We start from the raw sequence: 20,483 nt of genomic DNA on the forward strand, positions 1-20,483 counted from the left end.
CAATCATATCCAGGTCTTATTCCATATTGAAATAAATGTAGGCAAAGGGATTGGGAAAAATAATCAAAATCAAGGTGGTATTCTCTTGCCCTGCAGGGCTGCTCTCCTCCCCATGCCAAACATTCTTCTCAGTAGACTACAGGTCTGTGGCGACAGCTCCTTATGAGCGATGTTGGGTGCTGGGCATAACCCGTCTGTAGTGGCGCTCTCCACTGCTGTGGTGCTGAAGCGTCATTTCCCTGCGCTGGCTAGCGGTAGCTGTCCGTGATTCTGGAGTACTTTGGTCCGTTATTTATATAGGCTCATTCTCAGAGCTCGATTCAATTTGTAGCGCTGAAGATCTGAGCTGTAGCACGATATTAATTGTTAGATTCTACTGTACTGTTGGAGCTAAGAACACAAGCATTTCACTACACCTGCAATAACATCTGCTAAAGATGTGCATGTGACCAATAAAATTTGATTTGATTGAAATTTAAAGATAATTTTCGATTGAACCAACATATGTGGTGTTTACCTTGAAGGCAGTCTCTGCGAACGTGTGAACATTGCCTTTACATTTCTATTGCACTATAGCACAGATCTTCAGTTCTACGGATTGACTCAAGGTCATACTGTTCTTCATTATAGGGACATTTTAGGGAAATTTAACTCGCAATTCAAAGTTTCTCCGTTTTCAGGTTGTGTAGATCCAGCTATGTGTCTCCTCGACCTCAAATGAATGTAAAAGATAAGAAAAACAAATCTGGAAGTTACATGGAGCTTATCTTTTCCATTTGATATAGCTGAATCTACAAAAGAAGACCTGGGACATGGACTTGTCCCAATAGAAGACGTCTGAGATCTGAAAACATAACTCACTTTAAGTACACTATACGTGTTTAACGCCCTATTCCCTATATAGGAGTGGAGGTGAAGCCTCTGTTGAGGACAAACACAGCAAGAGATAGGAGTTGTGTAGAGTAGCAGAGGTATCAAATTACAGGCAATTTCCCAGATGATATATCATGATGACTCCTATGGACATATGGTGTCAAGATGAAACAACAGTGTGAGCCGGTAGGGGTGTGGGCCGGTAGGGGTGTGGGCCGGTAGGGGTGTGGGCCGGTAGGGGTGTGGGCCGGTAGGGGTGTGGGCCCGGGGAGCCGTTTAAACTTTGAGTCTTTCTTCTGTTATCACTGTTTTTCTGCTATAAAATCGTACAAATACTGCCAGTGTTTGTTTTAGCCTGCCTGGAGTGCAGGGTTGATTGTTTTGGGAATATTTTATTGTTCCATTAAGCCAGGCAAGCTCAATCAAGCACAGATCAAGTATTTATTGGTATTGGTATTTGAACCCAGGTCTGTCTGCTATAATATCCGAGCAAAGCTTGAAGGGGTGGATGGTTGTTAGGTAAGGCATATTCATACTTTCCAGATCAAAACAAATAGAAAAATGTATATTAGTTTCCCAGCAATCCAGATTTTAAATGTCACGACTCACTAAAGAGGAGAGATGTTTCTCTGGCGATCATCCTATGTTGAATGTCCCCAGGAGAAACAGTTAACCGGTCCTGATTGAATTAGGGATGTGTGGAGAGGAGCTGGCGGGGCGGGAGAAGGGGAATATGTTCTGTGTTGCAGCACGATAGAGCTGGGAGACACAGCAGGGCATAGCACTGGAGACACACATCAACGTCAGAGATATATATATATACTGCTCAAAAAAATTAAGGGAACACTTAAACAACACAATGTAACTCCAAGTCAATAACACTTCTGTGAAATCAAACTGTCCACTTAGGAAGCAACACTGATTGACAATACATTTCACATGCTGTTGTGCAAATGGAATAGACAACAGGTGGAAATTATAGGCAATAAGCAAGACACCCCCAATAAAGGAGTGGTTCTGCAGGGGGTGACCACAGACCACTTCTCAGTTCCTATGCTTCCTAGCTGATGTTTTGGTCACTTTTGAATGCTGGCGGTGCTTTCACTCTAGTGGTAGCATGAGACGGTGTCTACAACCCACACAAGTGGCTCAGGTAGTGCAGCTCATCCAGGATGGCACATCAATGCGAGCTGTGGCAAGAAGGTTTGCTGTGTCTGTCAGCGTAGTGTCCAGAGCATGGAGGCGCTACCAGGAGACAGGCCAGTACATCAGGAGATGTGGAGGAGGCCGTAGGAGGGCAACAACCCAGCAGCAGGACCGCTACCTCCGCCTTTGTGCAAGAAGGAGCAGGAGGAGCACTGCCAGAGTCCTGCAAAATGACCTCCAGCAGGCCACAAATGTGCATGTGTCTGCTCAAACGGTCAGAAACAGACTCCACGAGGGTGGTATGAGGGTCCGACGTCCACAGGTGGGGGTTGTGCTTACAGCCCAACACCGTGCAGGACGTTTGGCATTTGCCAGAGAACACCAAGATTGGCAAATTCGCCACTGGCGCCCTGTGCTCTTCACAGATGAAAGCAGGTTCACACTGAGCACGTGACAGAGTCTGGAGACGCCGTGGAGAACGTTCTGCTGCCTGCAACATCCTCCAGCATGACCGGTTTGGCGGTGGGTCAGTCACGGTGTGGGGTGGCATTTCTTTGGGGGGCCGCACAGCCCTCCATGTGCTCACCGGCGGTAGCCTGACTGTCATTAGGTACCGAGATGAGATCCTCAGACCCCTTGTGAGACCATATGCTGGTGCGGTTGGCCCTGGGTTCCTCCTAATGCAAGACAAGGCTAGACCTCATGTGGCTGGAGTGTGTCAGCAGTTCCTGCAAGAGGAAGGCATTGATGCTATGGACTGGCCTGCCCGTTCTCCAGACCTGAATCCAATTGAGCACATCTGGGACATCATGTCTCGCTCCATCCACCAACGCCACGTTGCACCACAGACTGTCCAGGAGTTGGCGGATGCTTTAGTCCAGGTCTGGGAGGAGATCCCTCAGGAGACCATCCGCCACCTCATCAGGAGCATGCCCAGGCGTTGTAGGGAGGTCATACAGGCACGTGGAGGCCACACACACTACTGAGCCTCATTTTGACTTGTTTTAAGGACATTACATCAAAGTTGGATCAGCCTGTAGTGTGGTTTTCCACTTTAATTTTGAGTGTGACTCCAAATCCAGACCTCCATGGGTTGATAAATTGGATTTCCATTGATTATTTTTGTGTGATTTTGTTGTCAGCACATTCAACTATGTAAAGAAAAAAGTATTTAATAAGATTATTTCTTTCATTCAGATCTAGGATGTGTTGTTTAAGTGTTCCCTTTATTTTTTTGAGCAGTGTGTATATATATCTGAGATCCCCCATACCTTCTTGTTTTATCCAAATACCATGGCATCGCTATAATTCTCTCTCCCCACCACTTCTGGTTGATGAACAACGCGTCAGTGTACGTGAACAAGCGGCTGTGTATGTGGGGGGTTGGTTGCATGGCTAGATAGCGCCGGTGATGGGACGGTTGTGGTCAGAGTTGGATGTGTGTTCATCCATGTGGCAGACCGCTGACGTGGTCACATTGGGCCACATGGTTCCTCTCTCAGGCCAGGCCTGGGATTTGCTCTCTTCTGGGAAAGAGAGTGAGGAAGCCTATTGACTAGAGATCACACAAGATATTAGGGCTGAATAGTTGCCTACCAGAAATGTGTTGAATTTATGAGGTTGTTGCTCACGCCATCTTCGTCTCCCAAACAATCCAAGTACATTTGTTTGGCAGATGAAAGCTGAATTATTTTGTATTGACATCATTTTAGATATCCAGCAAATGCCTTGTGTGTGTGTGTATATTTTGTGATCACATTTTGTTTCCTAATACACACAAGAGGATCACAACACACTCCTTACTTGTAAGAATTAACACTAAACCAAAAGTGTGTGTGTGTGTGTTTGTTTTACAGAGGAGCAGCTCAGTGACCCTGTCGTCATCGCATTTCTCCGAGGGGGGATTTCGCTTCTCCCCCACTGCCCCCCTGCTGATGGACAACACCAACACAGGACACAAACACCTCTACCCGGTCAGTCTCACACACACTCACTTGTCTCTACCTGGTCAGTCTCTCACACACTCACTAACGCCTTAACGGCAGCCAAAAATAGAGCCCACACAAGGTTTTTCCAGGACGCCAAAGATGTATTTCAACAACAACCTCTGTTTCGGTCTTGGGCCTAAGAAGTCCTGTTATTGGTAATTGGTCTAGTAAAACCAAAGGAGAGAGAAAGGGGTGAGATACTGTACATTGTATGGAAACTCACAGATGTTCTGGGAGGACTCCCTCTGCCATCCCATATTGCCCTGCCGTCATCTGCCCACTGTCTACCTTTCCCTCTGTATTAAAACAACTATTTAACTACTGGCTGCTAGAAAGACAGAGAGCACCAAGTAGCCCTATTAGATCATGCCAGGTACATGCCTCAGTAGACCAAACAACAGCCTCCAACCAATAAACCCCCAGAGAAAAATAAGTTGTCTGAGAAACATTAGGCCTTTCCTCCATTTCGAATCTATTTTATTTGGAAACTTTTATTTGCTTATCCACTCACGTAAGTGATGTTCAGTCTGCTATTTGTAATTATTCCCAAGTAGAGTTGTAGTTACAAATGGGACAATATTGTTTTCCGCTCTTTGCTCAGCTGAATCAAACTAAGCTTTGTTTGTTTTGTGTTTGTTTATTTGGGATATATTACGTTTATGGTTATGGTTTATGGTTTATGGTTTATGTTTGTAACTATTCTTTACCTAGAAGTAGATTAGTTATAATTGGAACAAATTAGCAAAATGTGAATACTGTTTAGCTGAATCCAACTAATCTTAGTGTTTTCTGTTTTTGTTCTGTCTTTCAGAGAGCCTCCCAATACTTTGTCCCAGCAGCGGAGACGGAGTTCCCCCAGAGTGATTCATCAGTACACCCCCGTCCAGACCCCAACCCCTCTCTATAACCTGCTGCCCTACAAACCACAGAGCTTTTCTGTCTGAATTAACCTCCCTACTCCAGCTTTCCATTACCAACTTGTCATACAACTACAGCCAGGAGTTTCCTCCAGACTCTCCTGTCCCTAGAAGTCTCATGACATCCAGGGGGATTCGTATTTTGGAGTTTGTTTTGTAAGAGTTATGTATGGTGTAAAATATCTGTATATGAAATGTAAATATTTTGAGCAATTTCGATTGATTTGCCCAGAAAATGTATGGCTTATGACATGCTTCTACTATCTAGGAAAAGGTTAATTATTTAAGACCTTTTTTGAAATGTACAATTTGACAAAATACATTTACTTTTTATTCTACATCTTAAACTCAACTGTATCTGCTAATAAGGGTTAAGTGGTTAAGTCATTTTTTTCTCATCAAATTGACTTACTGTTTTTTGTTGTGCCACGCTGCCCACACAGACTCGTATTCAATAGAGATGCTGCTTGATGTTGCCTGCCTGGCCTCCTCATTGCCTTAACATTGTTTACCATTGGTCTCACTAGTAATCTACCCCAGGATCATTTCGTTTGGGCCCAAAACTCATTAAGCAATAAGAAATGTGTTCTTTCATGGAACTCAATAGGCAGAGAGAGAGGGGGATGTGTACAAAAATATCGAGCTCCTGGCCAGACAATGCATACCTCAAACTTCTGTGTGGTTTTTTCTTCCTTTTATAAAACATGTTCGCAATGTGCTTCCCCTGGTTACAGAAACACAAGGGTACAGAGCTGAGACAATTCCCCAACATCATCTAAGATGTCTCCTCCGACTGACAGAGCTCCTCACACACACTTTTTTTGTTTCAAGGAGCGAAGACAAATTCCCAAAACCTTCCACTCGTGAGGGCTAAAAACCAATAAACCCAAAAGTAATTTGCTTGCACAATTAAACTTGAAACAATTGTGGAAATGTACAAGACAGAAGATGGCGTAATTATCTGGAGTTTCTTTTTAAGTAAAACACCAGATTTAACAAAAACTCACCAGGGGTCAAAGAGTTTCACAGGACAAAAATAAACCACAAGAACACTGGCTTAGTCTCCTCTTTCTCAGGCAACTGTGAAAATCTGGGTTCAAATACTATTTGAAATCTTTCAAATACTTTGCACGTTTCCTTTAGCCTGTCTCGAGTGCCAGATCGGCAGGCTTTGCACCTTTGCGACTGTTCTATTGCGTTAGGCAAGCTCAATCAAGCTCAGCTAAAGCATTTTAAATTGCATTTGAATCCAAGTCTGCAACTGTGTGAGAGCTTCTGTCTGGTAAGATGATGATGAACTCCTTGTGTTTTAGTGTTCATGCCCCTCATGTCAATGATGATTATAGAGTAACTGTTCTAAGGCTCTTCTGTCTTGCTTATTAAGTTATTTTCAATGGAAGTATAACGTAATACACAGAGATCGAACTTGCATAGCATTCATACAATACATTATGAAATGGTTCATGAACTTATCAGTGTGTGAAAGAATGCAATGTTTTTGACCACTTGGACAGCTTTGGGGGAAGTTACAACATATATGTAAAAAATGCAATGCTAGTCAAATTGCTATAAAAAGCAGCAAATGCTTTATTGCCATTCGCACAGACTTAACAAGAGTGGACATGGTAATTCAGCTGTACTGTTTAGCTTCACCTGCTTATAGGGGAATTCTGCTGGAAATTACAGAAACAATATGCAGCAAATAAAGTGAAAGAGGCCATGTTATGGTTTTACAGGGACGTACAAAAGTTGGCCAAAAATGTATGCAAAACGATCTACACAAAGAAAACGCAATCCTTCTCTTGTTCTTCAAATAAACATCCCTCACATGTCAGATGCTTCAATACAAATACAAATAGAAAATACAATATTACTGCATTCTGCAGTACTGTGTTACATCTTGTTACATAGATAGCCACATGAGACAGTAAAACGCTGAGAGACAGACAATAGCCAAACAGAAAACAGTGTAGCCTTGTGTAGTCTTATAAGCAGTGTCGGGTGTAACTGCGGCTCCTTTACTTCCCATCTCGGATGTTGAGGGCGGCAGGGCAGCTGTGAGAGCGGACATCCCCGTGTTTGACCTCTGCCAGGTCAAGGTCAACGTTGACACCCTGGATCTTAGCCTGGAGACAGCCGTGGAAGCTGGACAGACCCTCTGGACACAGTCAAAGGTCAGAGATAGGCCCAGTTCAAGGGATTGAATTGTGCTTCTTTCTTTCCTCCCTTCCTAGAAGTAATCACTGATGAGACATGACTGGACAGGTGCAGGCCACATAGGGCAGCCCTTTGTGGCAGTATTTGCACGATTTCATAGCAGAAAAACAGTGATAGCAGAAGAAAGACTCGTAAAGTTTTAACGGCTCCCCGGGCCCACACCCCTACCGGCCCACACCCCTACCGGCCCACACCCCTACCGGCCCACACCCCTACCGGCCCACACCCCTCCCGGCCCACACCCCTACCTGCCCACACCCCTCCCGGCCCACACCCCTACCGGCCCACACCCCTACCGGCTCACACTGTTGTTTCATCTTGACACCATATGTCCATAGGAGTCATCATGATATATCATCTGGGAAATTGCCTGTAATTTGATACCTCTGCTACTCTACACAACTCCTATCTCTTGCTGTGTTTGTCCTCAACAGAGGCTTCACCTCCACTCCTATATAGGGAATAGGGTGTTAAACACGTATAGTGTACTTAAAGTGAGTTATGGTTTCAGATCTCAGACGTCTTCTACTGGGACAAGTCCATGTCCCAGGTCTTCTTTTGTAGATTCAGCTATATCAAATGGAAAAGATAAGCTCCATGTAACTTCCAGATTTGTTTTTCTTATCTTTTACATTCATTTGAGGTCGAGGAGGCACATAGCTGGATCTACACAACCTGAAAACGTCGGAGAAACTTTGAATTTCGAGTTTAATTTCCCTAAAATGAAATCATAATGTAAAGGAGGAAGGAACGCTCTGAAATGTTTTACATCTGAATGTTGTCACCCATTTTTATTGGCTATATGTTGCCATATGACCTGGAAGCATATGGTCATTCTTGGGTGAAATGTGGAAATTATTTTATTTTCTATTTTTATTTCACCTTTATTTAACCTGTTAGGGCTAGGGGGCAGTATTTACACGGCCGGATAAAAAACGTACCCGATTTAATCTGGTTATTACTACTGCCCAGAAACTAGAATATGCATATAATTATTGGCTTTGGATAGAAAACACCCTAAAGTTTCTAAAACTGTTTGAATGGTGTCTGTGAGTATAACAGAACTCGTATGGCAGGCAAAAACATGAGAAGATTCCTTACAGGAAGTGGCCTGTCTGACAAGTTCTTGTTATTCTTGACTCTCTTTATTGAAAACTGAGGATCTTTGCTGTAACGTGACACTTCCTACGGCTCCCATAGGCTCTCAGAACCCGGGAAAAAGCTGAATGATGTAATTCCAGCCCCTGGCTGAAAAACATTACAGCCTTTGGTAAGTGGTCTATCAGAGGACAATCTGACTGAGGCGCGTGCACGAGGTGACCCCATGTTTTTATTTTCTCTCTCTTTGAACGTAAACACGCTTTCCCGGTCGGAATATTATCGCTTTTTTACGAGAAAAATGGCATAAAAATTGATTTTAACCAGGTAGGCCAGTTGAGCACAAGTTCTCATTTACAACTGCGACCTGGCCAAGATAAAGCAAAGCATTGCGACACAAACAACAACACAGAGTTACACATGGAATAAAGAAACGTAGAAAAAAATCTATATACAGTGTGAAATTAGCTTATCGGATTTGAGGTGATCCAGGAAACATGAATATAGAGGACAATTAATAGTGGACAATACATGGAGAGGAGATGATTCTGGGACATGGTTTGTGGAAAAGAATGAAAAAAGAAGAATGAGGTGAAACGAAGGAGAGAGCTGAAAATAAGAGAAATGTTTGAGGGTGAGAGAGTGTGGGAAGAGTAGAATAGTAAAAAGTTGGGATGGGTCCACACTTAAAAACATGTTGCATTAAGCTTACTTCATTTTAGATGTTATTATTTTCACTGCATCAGGGATAGCTTACACAAACGTTTCGGCTTCGCGGCTTTCGTGTGTACGAGTAGAATAGTGAATGAGTAAGAGGATTAGGATCAGTTGATGTGGGGAGGATTAGGATCAGTTGATGTGGGGAGGATTAGGATCAGTTGATGTGGGGAGGATTAGGATCAGTTGATGTGGGGAGGATTAGGTTCAGTTGATGTGGGGAGGATTAGGATCAGTTGATGTGGGGAGCATTAGGATCAGTTGATGTGGGGAGGATTAGGATCAGTTGATGTGGGAAGACAGCACGGATAAGATTGGAGGAGAAAAGTATCAGGCCTAAAGTAGCAAGGAATAGGGTGTCATTTGAGACTCAGTGCTCACCTGGCCCGCCCCCCAGGTACACCCTGCTCCCTGGTTGGCTCATCACCCTCTTCAGGAGCTTGTAGTCCCCATCCGTCAACCTCATGGTTGCCTTGGTTACACCCATGCCAAATACCAGCTGGCCTGGCCTCACCTGCAGCTGCAGGAACTGACTCTCACCTGAGCAGAGGGTCTGGGGGTAGCTGCCCGACCAGAATAGAGTCCCCCTCAAACTCAGCATCAGTTCCTAGGGCACAGGATACCCAAACCATGGATGAATCCAAACTTATCCAGGAGAGATTGTTTTTTGCATTATATCACCCCATAAGTTAATGCTTCGTTTAGGGTTTTAAAAGACCTCCACTGGCCGGACAAATTGTCAACACATTGTCATATGGAAACAAATATCATAAGGAGTGGCAGCAAATGCCAGATCAACAATCGGTATCAACAGAACAATCTGCAACAGGAAGCAGCAACATGTCTGTTTGTGCCCTAGACAGACGTAAAAGGTAAAAGTCAGGGTTTGTTCCACACAGCACAAAGAATATGTGTTATAGGCCAACAGAGATCTGTTCACATAGATATTTGTGGGGATTTCCAGTAGTTAAATCCTCTTAAAGTATGGCATGCTGACAGTGACAATTTCAACAAAGCCTCTTTCGGAAAGTTTGACCTCTTCCTGCTTGGCATTTTGCATGACATCACAACATGTGATCATTGGGCTAATCAAGTCAGGTCCCAGACTCAACGGAGGCAGGAGTGTGTGAGTGTGACTTGTTTGTGATCTGCTGCTGTACAGTATGTGTATGTGTGTATGTGTGGGTGTGTGTTTGAGTGACCCGTGTGAGTTTGTGTGTGAATGAGCGTGTATGAGTGTGTGTGTGTCCGTGCGTGCGTGTGTTGACCATGTCTTTGCCATTGTGCCATTCTTAAAGATTCCAAAGCAGTAATAGTGAAGGAATGAGAGAAGATAGAGACTATAACATAACCAAGAGCTGGTCCAGACCAGTTGGGCCGTGAGGCTGTATCGTTCCGGTGTGTTACCTGTGAAGGGTGGTTGAGTTTCAAGGAGAGGATGTAGTCGTTCTGAGTGTCAACCAGAATGAAGAGAAAGCCTCTGGCTGAAACCGTTCTGAGAGCTAGCTCCACAGAGAGAGTCCAGTCTGCACCGTCTGAAGAGTTTCCCAGCAACACTGCAGACACAAAGGCAAACATAACACAGATATCACTCTGCACCCTAACCGGTGCACTTTCTTGTTCATACAACAATGCAGTGTTCCTTTTACAGACCATTGAATGTCTTCACGCTTTTTACTTTACTGACAAAACAAGGAAAGCACCAGATTCAAGTACTTAAACTTCAGCTTCAGATGTTATTGAAGTAATGGCAAGAAGGCAATACCATGGGACAGTAGCTACAGTACGGGAGCATGTGAGACTGTCTGTGGAGACGGCAGGCAGCCTAGCGGTTACTGGCATTGGGCCAGTAACCGAAAGGTCGCTGGTTCAAATCCCCGAGCATGCAAGGTGGAAAATCTGTCGATGTGCCCTTGATCAAGGCACTTAACCTTAATTGCTCCTGTAAGTCGCTCTGGAAAGGAGCATCTGCTAAATTATGAAAATGAGATGGGAGTTAACCAGGGATTAATTCTTAAAAGGGGTAGGTTTCCACATTTTTACCCCAATCTTAATTGTTTTCTTCCCACAAGAGTTCTGTGTTCTTCTTAGAATTCAAATACAGGCTCTACGGAAAGCCCTGTGAATAAAAAGATTTATGGTAGGGGAATATAAAAACTATGAAAAACTAAAACTATAAGTTGAAAACTTCTTTAACAAAATCTTTCATTCTAAGTCCAACACATGTCTTTTGGAGTGATATTGTGGACAATATTGCAATATGTACGATTTTGAAACAACTGTTTCCAACAGTTTTCAGCCCCAAGTTTTCATTGTTTCATATTAAGGTAAACTACCACTAAATGTTTCCAGGGACCTAAAATATAGGGCCCAGAATTTTTCCCTGTCAGGGTGCGTGGACAGAAAAATATATTGTCACTTGTCATGTGACGGGGAAGTGAGGTGGCCTACCTAGAGAGCTGAAACCAACACAGCCAACTCCAGTAAAGTAGGACCCGGGGGCAATATGTTCCCAGCACCTCTGCACCTCAGAATCCTGCAGGGTCCGCTCTAGGATGCTGGAGTCCTGTCTGACCCAGTCCCAGCTCCGCATGCAGCCATCCAGAGGAGGGTTCAGCTAGACAGACAGACAGACAGACAGACAGAAAGACAGAAATTGTATAGAAAAACAAGCCCCATGTGATTGCCCTTCACTACATAGCACTGCTCTTTCTTGTTTTTATTTGTCCATTGCAAAATAGTCAAATTCAGATGAGGGACAGTGGGTGCATTCGAAGAACAGACACGTGCTGTTTGTGTTGGGTATAAAATATAGTAACATGATAAGAACTGCAGTTCCTGCTCCCTCAGGGGTGGTTGAACTCTGAGCTGTGCTTTGATCTGTTGTTCTTATCATGGTGAGAAAGTTGGTGTGCCAGAAAACTGTCTCAGGATGTGCGGTCCAGCTGTGAAAATCATTATTAGAGTTGGCGAGAGCACAGTGGTTATCATTGCATACGGATTAGATAAGCAAATCTCACGTTAAGAGAACCAGCCAGATTCATGGTTAACTCCCATCTCCACAGACAGTCTCACATTCTCCAATATAGTTAGTGTCTCACTAGCAAGCCTTCAATGTTCCTCCCCATGCCCTTCCTCTTCTGCAACCCAGGATATGTCCTAAATGGCATCCTATTCCATTTATAGGTCAAAAGTAGTACACTAAATAGGGAATAATTTGGGATGTAACCCCTATGTAATTATTACAATGGTTCCCATGCCTTCTGCAGACACACATCTTCCTCCATAAAGCTCCCTCTTCAAATTCTACCCCATTCACTCGCTCTCTCCATGCCCCACCACACTTCCACCCCATCTGCAACCCTGTGTTTTATTACTGTTGCTCCTAACCATGGAATGTAAAGGTCCTAACCATTACTGTGCAGACCCAAAAACCTTCAAAAACATCTCACAACATGCTAGTACTACCCATTCTAATTATCTCTCACCCCCACTTCCAGCCTGTCTGTAACCCTGCTGTGTCCCTGTTAGGTCCTAACCCCTCGAAAGACCAACATTCCTTCCCATTGGTCCTCTCACATGCTCCCATTCTGCTCCCTGTCAGTCTGGTGGGGGGTAACAGGACTTAGACTCACCCCCAGGGTAACTCCGCTATCTGGGAGCAGGTCTCCGATAGAGATTCTCAGGACGCCGTTGCCTATCTCGGCCCTCTGGCTCTCAGCAGACTGCTGCACTGTGACGGCTGCCTCCGAGCCAACGCGCACAGCCACAGCTCCCTCATGTTTCATCACTGCAATCTGCATCCATGGACAATGTACAGGTAAGATTTAGATTGCTTCCCTCCAGGCCTGAGGGCACACACTTTCTAGTTGGCTTAGATTGAAGATATGGCAAATAGGAGTGGCAATATCGTCCACTATTATCCTCAGTCATTTTCCATCCAAGTTCTTAGACCCTGGTGGCTTGTCATTGTTGATAAACAACAATAGTTTTTTTCACTTCTTCTACTCTCACTTTACAGAATTCAAAATTTGATCAGTTATACTTGGGTGTGTAGTGTCAGCGTTTGTTGCTGGTATGTCATGCCTAAGTATGCTAATCTTGCCAATAAAAAAATTATTAAATAATTGGCAATATCAGTGGGTTTAGAGATGAATAAGCCATCTGATTCAATAAATGATGGAGCCGAGTTTGCTTTGAACACTTTGAGCCATCTGATTCTGGAACGCGCCAGAGACAGCGTTTTCCATCACCATCAACAAAACATCAAATTATGACATTTCTTGAGGAAGAATGGTATCATATCCCTCCAATAGAGTTCCAGACACTTGTAGAATTTATGCCAAGGTGCATTGAAGCTGTCGTGGTGGCCCTAGGCCCTACAAAGACACTATATGTTGGTGTTTCCTTTATTTTGGCAGTTACTTATACATGCCCCACATTATAATTATGTTATTATGGTTACAGTGGCTTGCGAAAGTATTCACCCCCCCTTGGCATTTTTCCTATTTTGTTGTATTTGATTTACACAACATGCCTACCACTTTGAAGATGCAAAATATTGTTTTATTGTGAAACAAGAAATAAGACAAAAAAACGGAAAACTTGAGCGTGCACAACTATTCACCCCCCCAAAGTCAATATTTGTAGAGCCACCATTTGCAGCAATTACAGCTGCAAGTCTCTTGGGGTATGTCTCTATAAGCTTGGCACATCTAGCCACTGGGATTTTTGCCCATTCTTCAAGGCAAAACTGCTACAGCTTCTTCAAGTTGTATGGGTTCCACTGGTGTACAGCAGTCTTTAAGTCATACCACAGATTCTCAATTAGATTGAGGTCTGGGCTTTGACTAGGCCATTCCAAGACATTTAAATGTTCCCCTTAAACCACTCAAGTGTTGCTTTAGCAGTAAGCTTAAGGTCATTGTCCTGCTGGAAGATGAACCTCTGTCCCAGTCTCAAATCTCTGGAAGACTGAAACAGGTTTCCCTCAAGAATTTCCCTGTATTTAGTGCCATCCATCATTCCTTCAATTCAGACCAGTCTCACAGTCATTGCCGACGAAAAACATCCCCACAGCATGATGCTGCCACCACCATGCTTCACTGTAGGGATGGTGTTCTCAGGTGATGAGAGGTGTTGGGTTTGCGCAAGACATAGCGTTTTCCTTGATGGCCCAAAAGCTCCATTTTAGTCTCCTCTGACCAGAGTACATTCTTCCATATGTTTGGGGTGTCTCCCACATGCTTTTTGGCAAACACCAAACGTGTTTGCTTATTTTTTTCTTTAAGCAAAGGCTTTTTCTGGCCACTCCTCCTTAAAGCCCAGCTCTGTGGAGTGTACGGCTTAAAGTGGTCCTATGGACAGATACTCCAATCTCCGCTGTGGAGCTTTGCAGCTCCTTCAGGGTTATCTTTGGTCTCTTTGTTGCCTCTCTGATTCATGCTGCCCTTGCCTGGTCCGTGAGTTTTGGTGGGCGGCCCTCTCTTGGCAGGTTTGTTGTGGTGCCATATTCTTTCCATTTTTTAATAATGGATTTAATGGTGCTCTGTGGGATGTTCAAAGTTTAGAATATTATTTTTTTTAGAACCCAACTTCTCCACAACTTTGTCCCTGACCTGTTTGGCGAGCTCCTTGGTCTTCATGGTGCCGCTTGCTTGGTGGTGCCCCTTGTTTAGTGGTGTTTCTGACTCTAGGGCCTTTCAGAACTGGTGTATGTACATATATATGCTGAGATCATTGAAACAACACAAAAATACTGTTCATGTAGGCAAACATTGTGATGATAGGAAAGCTAGCTAAACCAACAAGAGAGACAGTTAAATAACCAAACAATTTCTAACAATTGCTGCACTAATTAGAATATGGAGGAAAACCCTGCGCATGTGTATATATTTACATACACCTATACTGAGATCATGTGACAGATCATGTGACACTTATATAAAGTCCACCTGTGTGCAATCTAACTAATTATGTGACTTCTGAAGGTAATTGGTCGCACCAGATCTTATTTAGGGGCTTCATAGCAAAGGGGGTGAATACATACGCACACACCACTTTTCAGTTTATTTTTTGAAACAAGTATATTTTTTTTCATTTCACTCCACCAATTTGGACTATTTTGTGTATGTCCATTACACGAAATCCAAATAAAAATCAATTTAAATTACAGGTTGTAATGCAACAAAATAGGAAAAATGCCAAGGGGGATGAATACTTTTGCAAGGCACTGTATAGCATAGCCTACTGTCACAAAGTAATTTAGAAGATACGGTTCAGGACTTCACCTTCTTCCACTCCCCGTCACTGATCTGGGGCCCAGAGGTGACGAGGATCTGTCCATCCCCGAAGCTCGTCTGGACGCTCAGGTTCCCATGGATCACAGCAAGCAGAAAGTAGTTCTGCTGCCCGCCGATGTCCCCAAAGAATATCACCCCCTCAGGGTCCAGAGTACGCAACTCAAACTCAGAGTCAAAGCTACAGATGGACAGAAAGATACAGACATGTCAAAACACACTGATCCTCAGAACAGCATTACATCTTATTGAGCATACACTGAGTGTACAAAACATTGCTCTGGGAGGGGTTGAGTGGAGCTGAAGAACGGGATTTATTCCAACAAGGTAACAAATGTAAAATATACTGTGCCTGTAAAATGTATATAGGTTCAGCACTTTTGGGAAACAGCACAGTTAAAAGTACATTACAAAATAGAAATCAAACTGGATGGTCTTCAGAGATAGATGGGAGGGGTCGATGGTAGCTAAAGGATGAGATTAAAAACAAACAAAAGATAACTATCGTAAAATACATAGTGTCCTTAAAATGTATATAGTATGTATAAGCTGGAAGTAGAAGCCTAAGTGTTGTTGTCCATTAGTTTATTTGAATTAAAGGGAGGGTAGGGTTAGGGGAAAATAATAAAGGAAAATATATTTAAATAAGATATTAGCACACACACACACACACACACAAATATACGGGGGACTGGAAATTATGCAGACAATTACATTGATGGAAGCTACAATCTGTAGTATTAAAGCTACACCCCTAAAAAAAAAAAAAGCTCTTTCCATGAAAAAGACTAACCAGGCAAATCCAGGTGAAAGCTATAATCCCTTATTGATGTCACTTGTTAAATACACTTCAAATCAGTGTAGAAGGATTTTTAACCCTTCAGACAATTGAGACATGGATTGTGTATGTTTGCCATTCAGAGGGTGAATGGGCAAGACAAAAATGAAAGTTTGTTTGAACAGGGTATGGTGGTAGGTGCCAGGCACACCGGTTGTGTCAAGAACTGCAACGCTGCTGGGTTTTTCACACTGAACAGTTTCCTGTGTGTATCAAGAATGGGCCACCACCCAAAGGACATCCAACCAACTTGACACAACTGTGGGAAGCATTGGCGTCAACAATGGGAAACTATTCCTGTGGGATGCTTGACACCTTTCAGAGTCCATGCCCCAACGAATTGAGGCTGTTCTGAGTGCAAAGGGAGTGGGGTGCAACTCAATTAGGAAGGTGTTCTTAATGTTTTGTACACTCTGTATGTAAATGAGAGACTACGTGGGACCTGGTTCAATCAGTGTGGTTCAGCCGGATGTGCCCCGGCTGGTTAAATGTTCTGAAAGGGGAGTGCTCATTGGTGTCATGATCTCTATAGCCTACCTGGTCAACTCTGTGACCTTGTACTCCAGAATGGGGACATTCCCCACAGAGCTGTTCCCAGTGTACAGGAGATGTGAGGACCTGGACTCGACAAAAGAGTAGCATTCCGGTGATGGCTATGGGGTTGAAACAACACAAAATACTGTTCATGTAGGCAAACATTGTGATGATTGAAAAGCTAGCTAAACCAACAAGAGAGACATTTAAATAACCAAACAATTTCTAAGAATTGCTGGACTAATTAGAATATGGAGGAAAAACCTGTGCATGTGTACTCACAGTAACTGTGTTAGCGGGGTTACTTTCTAGATGTAATCCGTTATGGTTACCAGTTACCTGTCCAAAATCAGTAACCAAGTATTTGGATTACCCAAACTCAGTAACGTATTACTTTGCTACTTTTGTATTACTTTCCCCTTAAGAGGCATTAGAAGACAAAAAAGATCCATCAAATACATTTGGTGTCATCCTAGTGGTCTGATTTGTGGTCACACTCGCTCAAGTGGAACAAAGTTAAACTTGCACACTTTTTCAATGCTCAACTGAATGTCATTGAGAAAACAGAAAAGAGTCATGTATTTTTGTTTGTTGAAGTAATCTAAGAAGTAAGTCTAGTTTTTCAAAAGTATCTGTAATCTGATTAAAATATTTTTTTCTGGTAACGTAACTGATTCCGTTTTGTAATCAGATTATATATATGCAATCAGTTACTCCCCAACCCTGTGTTAGAGTAGAACCGTATAGTAAAATAACGTCATTGTGTCGCCTCTTACCTCCAGTGTCCGTTCAAGCGTTGGATGAACCCAAATCCCTAGGGTCAGCAGAGCCACCACAAACCTCTTCAATGCAAACATGATCTACTAAGGTCTACTTCTTTTCACTGTCCTTCGGGGTGCTTGCTTCTCTTAACCAGACGTTCCTTATGGGGTTGATGTTCTATACTTGTCAGGTGTGATTCTTTGGTCCTTGTCCCTCTAGGCTTTGTACTGGGCTGGAGCATCAGCTGATGAGGCAAGAGCTACAGGGAGTCTGAGAAGTCTTAAGAAATCGGTCTCTTTCCCAGAGTTTCACAAACCTGGCCGTAGCAGACACAACAGCAGATACGAATGGAGACGAGACAACACAATAAATCATGATGGGGAGGTCACTGTCTGGGTCAAGGAGGTGAGTGTTTGTGTTTCAGATAGTGTCCAAACCACAGATATCCTATTATGTAATTATTTGGTCCAAACACAGAGTGGGAACATTTTCACTTTTTAAAGTCATTGCTCTTGGCAGGTTCCATTTTTTTTGTTGTTTAAAGCAATGCTCTATTTAACTAATTTGCTTGACAGAAAAAAGATGGCGTAGTAGAAATTCAAGTCATTTCCAAATCCATCGTAAGCCATGCTGTGGCATCTTAAAGAGATTTGTTTTACATGTTTTTGATATTACATGCTTCCTTCCATTTGAAAAGAAAGACTATACCAATCTGCAGGAGCAGGGTAGACTGTGTGAACTGCAGGTAGAAATTGAGAAGTCTCACGCTAGGTGCTCGACATCTAAGTAGCACATCAAAGCAATGTCAGACGATGGGGACAAAACAAATCAAGAAACTTAACCAGATAATGTTCTGACTTAAATGGAGACTTCATTTCAAATCACAACATTGTTGTGTAAAGAGAATGGTGTGATGAAAGAGAATGGTATTTTGTCTTTACACTGACGAATGTATTAAGATTAACTTTTGATAACTTCCATGACCAAAAAGTACGAGTCCAATATGTGCCTTCAGGAGAATGCAGCTGGTGCTTGAAAGTGGTACCAGGGCTAAACAATAACATATAATGTTGTGCACAGGTGCAGTCCTCGGTTAGGAGGACAGGGGAGGCGGGCTGTCACACTATTCTTCCCCTCTCCCGCTTCTTCTTTATCTACAGCAGGGCCGTCCAAAGTGGGGCCTGCGGGCCAAACATGGCCCCGGACGAAATTAGATTTGGCTTGCCAGAGGAATGGTTTTTTTGTGGGGGTTTTTTCAAGCCCAAAAGTTTGGGCACTGATTTATGCAAAGAAATTCTAGGGAAGAGGCTTAAATCCAAGATGCCACAGATGTTCAAGTCCTTCTTATTGAGAAGATTCCACTGAAGTGGCATCAGAGGCAATTTTACGGGGGAGTAAAAATAGCTTTATTGGTTTGTGGATGATTAGTTGTTCCATGTGAAGTGCTGCCAATAGTAAAACCCTTTCCCAAAACTGAATAAAACTGTTTATACATCAGAGTTGGCTGGGTGACTCCCCAGCTTTCGAACAATCTAATGAAAAGGATAGCAGGTTAGGATTTTTCATCATGAATCTTGTTCTGCAGGCAGCTCTGCAGTGGTCAGTAGCTGCCACAGTCACAAAGTCATACAATCTGAACCCAAACCTTAAACTACATCCAAAAAGCTCATTTTTGTTTTCATGAATTTTGACAATATAGACAATTTCGACTTTGCAGCTGGCCCAACTAGCGGAAATTGCTCAGTTCTGCCTCCAGGACAAGACTCATCCCATTAAACAGCAACCTGCTAAATAATATAGCCCCTTCTTGTGTACTCCCCCAATGTCTTTATAGCTTGGTTCCAGATCCGTTTGTGCCATCTTACCAACTCCAATTACCATAGGAAATGGTAAGGCGGCACAAAGAGATCTGGGACTAGGCTAATGTTTCTCCTCTCCTCCGCCTTCCCTAGAGCTTACGTTTAGTAAAGACCACACACCTGAAGTGAAAGGGTTGGCAACATGTTTATTGTAAATTATTTCAAATAAAAGACAGGAGATAAGATTTGACTTTCTGGTTGTGAAAAATAATCCAAAAATGTTTAAATAACAAAAGCAACAACAAAAAGATGTACTCCAGTCCCGTATGCAATGATACGTTCATGGGGTTGAAATATGAAAACAACAGATTCTCTTTGCAGTGATTGATTTTAACATTCGAAAGGCTGCTGATGTCATGGCGATGACTTCACAGATACTGTTCACATGAAGGCCTGTCGAGGGATCGACTGCTAACCATAACTCTTGACTTCCCATGTTATGTTAAATTATCTAACTTTAAAAATGACTGGGCCACACACACACGAAATGTTTCTGATTTAAGTTCCCTGTTGACTGGTAACAGTGTCACTTGTACCTATACTGTGATCAAAGCAACAAAACCCTAGAACGTACAGTACCATCCCATTTGACCAAGCCAACCTGTACATTGTACAATTGTGTCACCCCAAGTTCTCTTTGGGTGTGGGTGGGTTAGTAAGGCCACTGCACGTTTGGATTCATGGGTCTAAAAAAAGGTTCTGACAACATTAAAAGACATTATGATAAAACATCTGACTGTCAGAGGTAAGGTGAAGAGAAAATTCCCTTATGATTGAAAAACGTTTGAGATTAGTGAAAGAAAACTAATGAACTAACAAGCTCACTCATGATGACATCTTTACCTACGCATTAGAATGACAAAGGACAAGAACCATGAGGCCTGAGAGCCTTTAGCAAAACCACTGACAAACAAAGTCAGGTGGGACCTAACCTGGGTCTCATTCATTAGGCACCAAACGCAAGAAAACTGACTGTAAACAGGTAGAGGCTCCTTTTTTCCCCCGTTGCAAAAAGTTTCCACTGCGTGCTCTAATGAACATGACCCTGGTGTTCTAGACAAAGTTAAACTCCGTAACGTTGCATAAGCTATAGACAGACTCCGCAGCACGCTACCATACAATAGACTCTGTGACATGAAGAAAAGCAGCAAGCTTCCTAGTACCACTGAAGACAAAGAACAAGGTACCGTAACGCACCAACACAGATTTTTTTGCCGTGTTAAAAAACATACATA

General features: G+C 43.0%; 2 protein-coding genes across 3 annotated transcripts in view; one reads left to right on the plus strand and one right to left on the minus strand.

Annotated features, from left to right (window-relative positions):
- Positions 1-5,287, plus strand: part of fa70b (FAM70B) — a 34,115-nt gene extending 28,828 nt beyond the window's left edge. Inside the window, exons 8-9 of the mRNA NM_001141443.1 lie at positions 3,876-3,992; positions 4,819-5,287. Of these exons, the coding sequence (NP_001134915.1) occupies positions 3,876-3,992; positions 4,819-4,914 (213 nt within the window). The 3' untranslated portion in view covers positions 4,915-5,287. The remainder of the gene's footprint in view (positions 1-3,875; positions 3,993-4,818) is intronic.
- A 1,200-nt stretch (positions 5,288-6,487) lies between these two features.
- LOC106612582 (vitamin K-dependent protein S) lies at positions 6,488-17,713 on the minus strand. Of its 2 annotated transcripts, XM_014213870.2 has the most exons (9): positions 17,404-17,713; positions 16,910-16,966; positions 16,631-16,746; positions 15,247-15,436; positions 12,592-12,753; positions 11,408-11,573; positions 10,364-10,512; positions 9,338-9,563; positions 6,488-7,082 (listed from the first exon to the last, which is right to left on the minus strand). In XM_014213870.2, exons 1-9 carry the CDS (start codon positions 17,482-17,484, stop codon positions 6,943-6,945), a joined length of 1,287 nt encoding a protein of 428 aa, XP_014069345.1. In that variant the 5' UTR covers positions 17,485-17,713; the 3' UTR covers positions 6,488-6,942. The 2 variants fall into 2 exon arrangements, with proteins under 2 accessions (XP_014069345.1, XP_014069346.1); XM_014213871.3 differs by lacking the exon at positions 16,910-16,966 and having other exon boundaries at positions 17,404-17,711.
- Between the last annotated feature and the right edge of the window lie 2,770 nt (positions 17,714-20,483).

Source organism: Salmo salar, chromosome 09 (genome assembly GCF_965601325.2).
Source record: "Salmo salar chromosome 09, fSalSal1, whole genome shotgun sequence".
NCBI classification, from domain to species: domain Eukaryota; kingdom Metazoa; phylum Chordata; class Actinopteri; order Salmoniformes; family Salmonidae; genus Salmo; species Salmo salar.

Bases quoted from the DNA above. Each gene is read 5' to 3' on its own strand.
- LOC106612582 (XM_014213870.2), bottom strand. From the start codon at position 17,484: ATGTTTGCATTGAAGAGGTTTGTGGTGGCTCTGCTGACCCTAGGGATT. The intron at 16,747-16,909 runs GTGAGTACACAT...TCAACCCCATAG, and splicing joins ACCCCGCTAACACAGTTACT to CCATCACCGGAATGCTACTC. The intron at 10,513-11,407 runs GTAGGCCACCTC...TTGTGTCTGCAG, and splicing joins TGTTGGTTTCAGCTCTCTAG to TGTTGCTGGGAAACTCTTCA.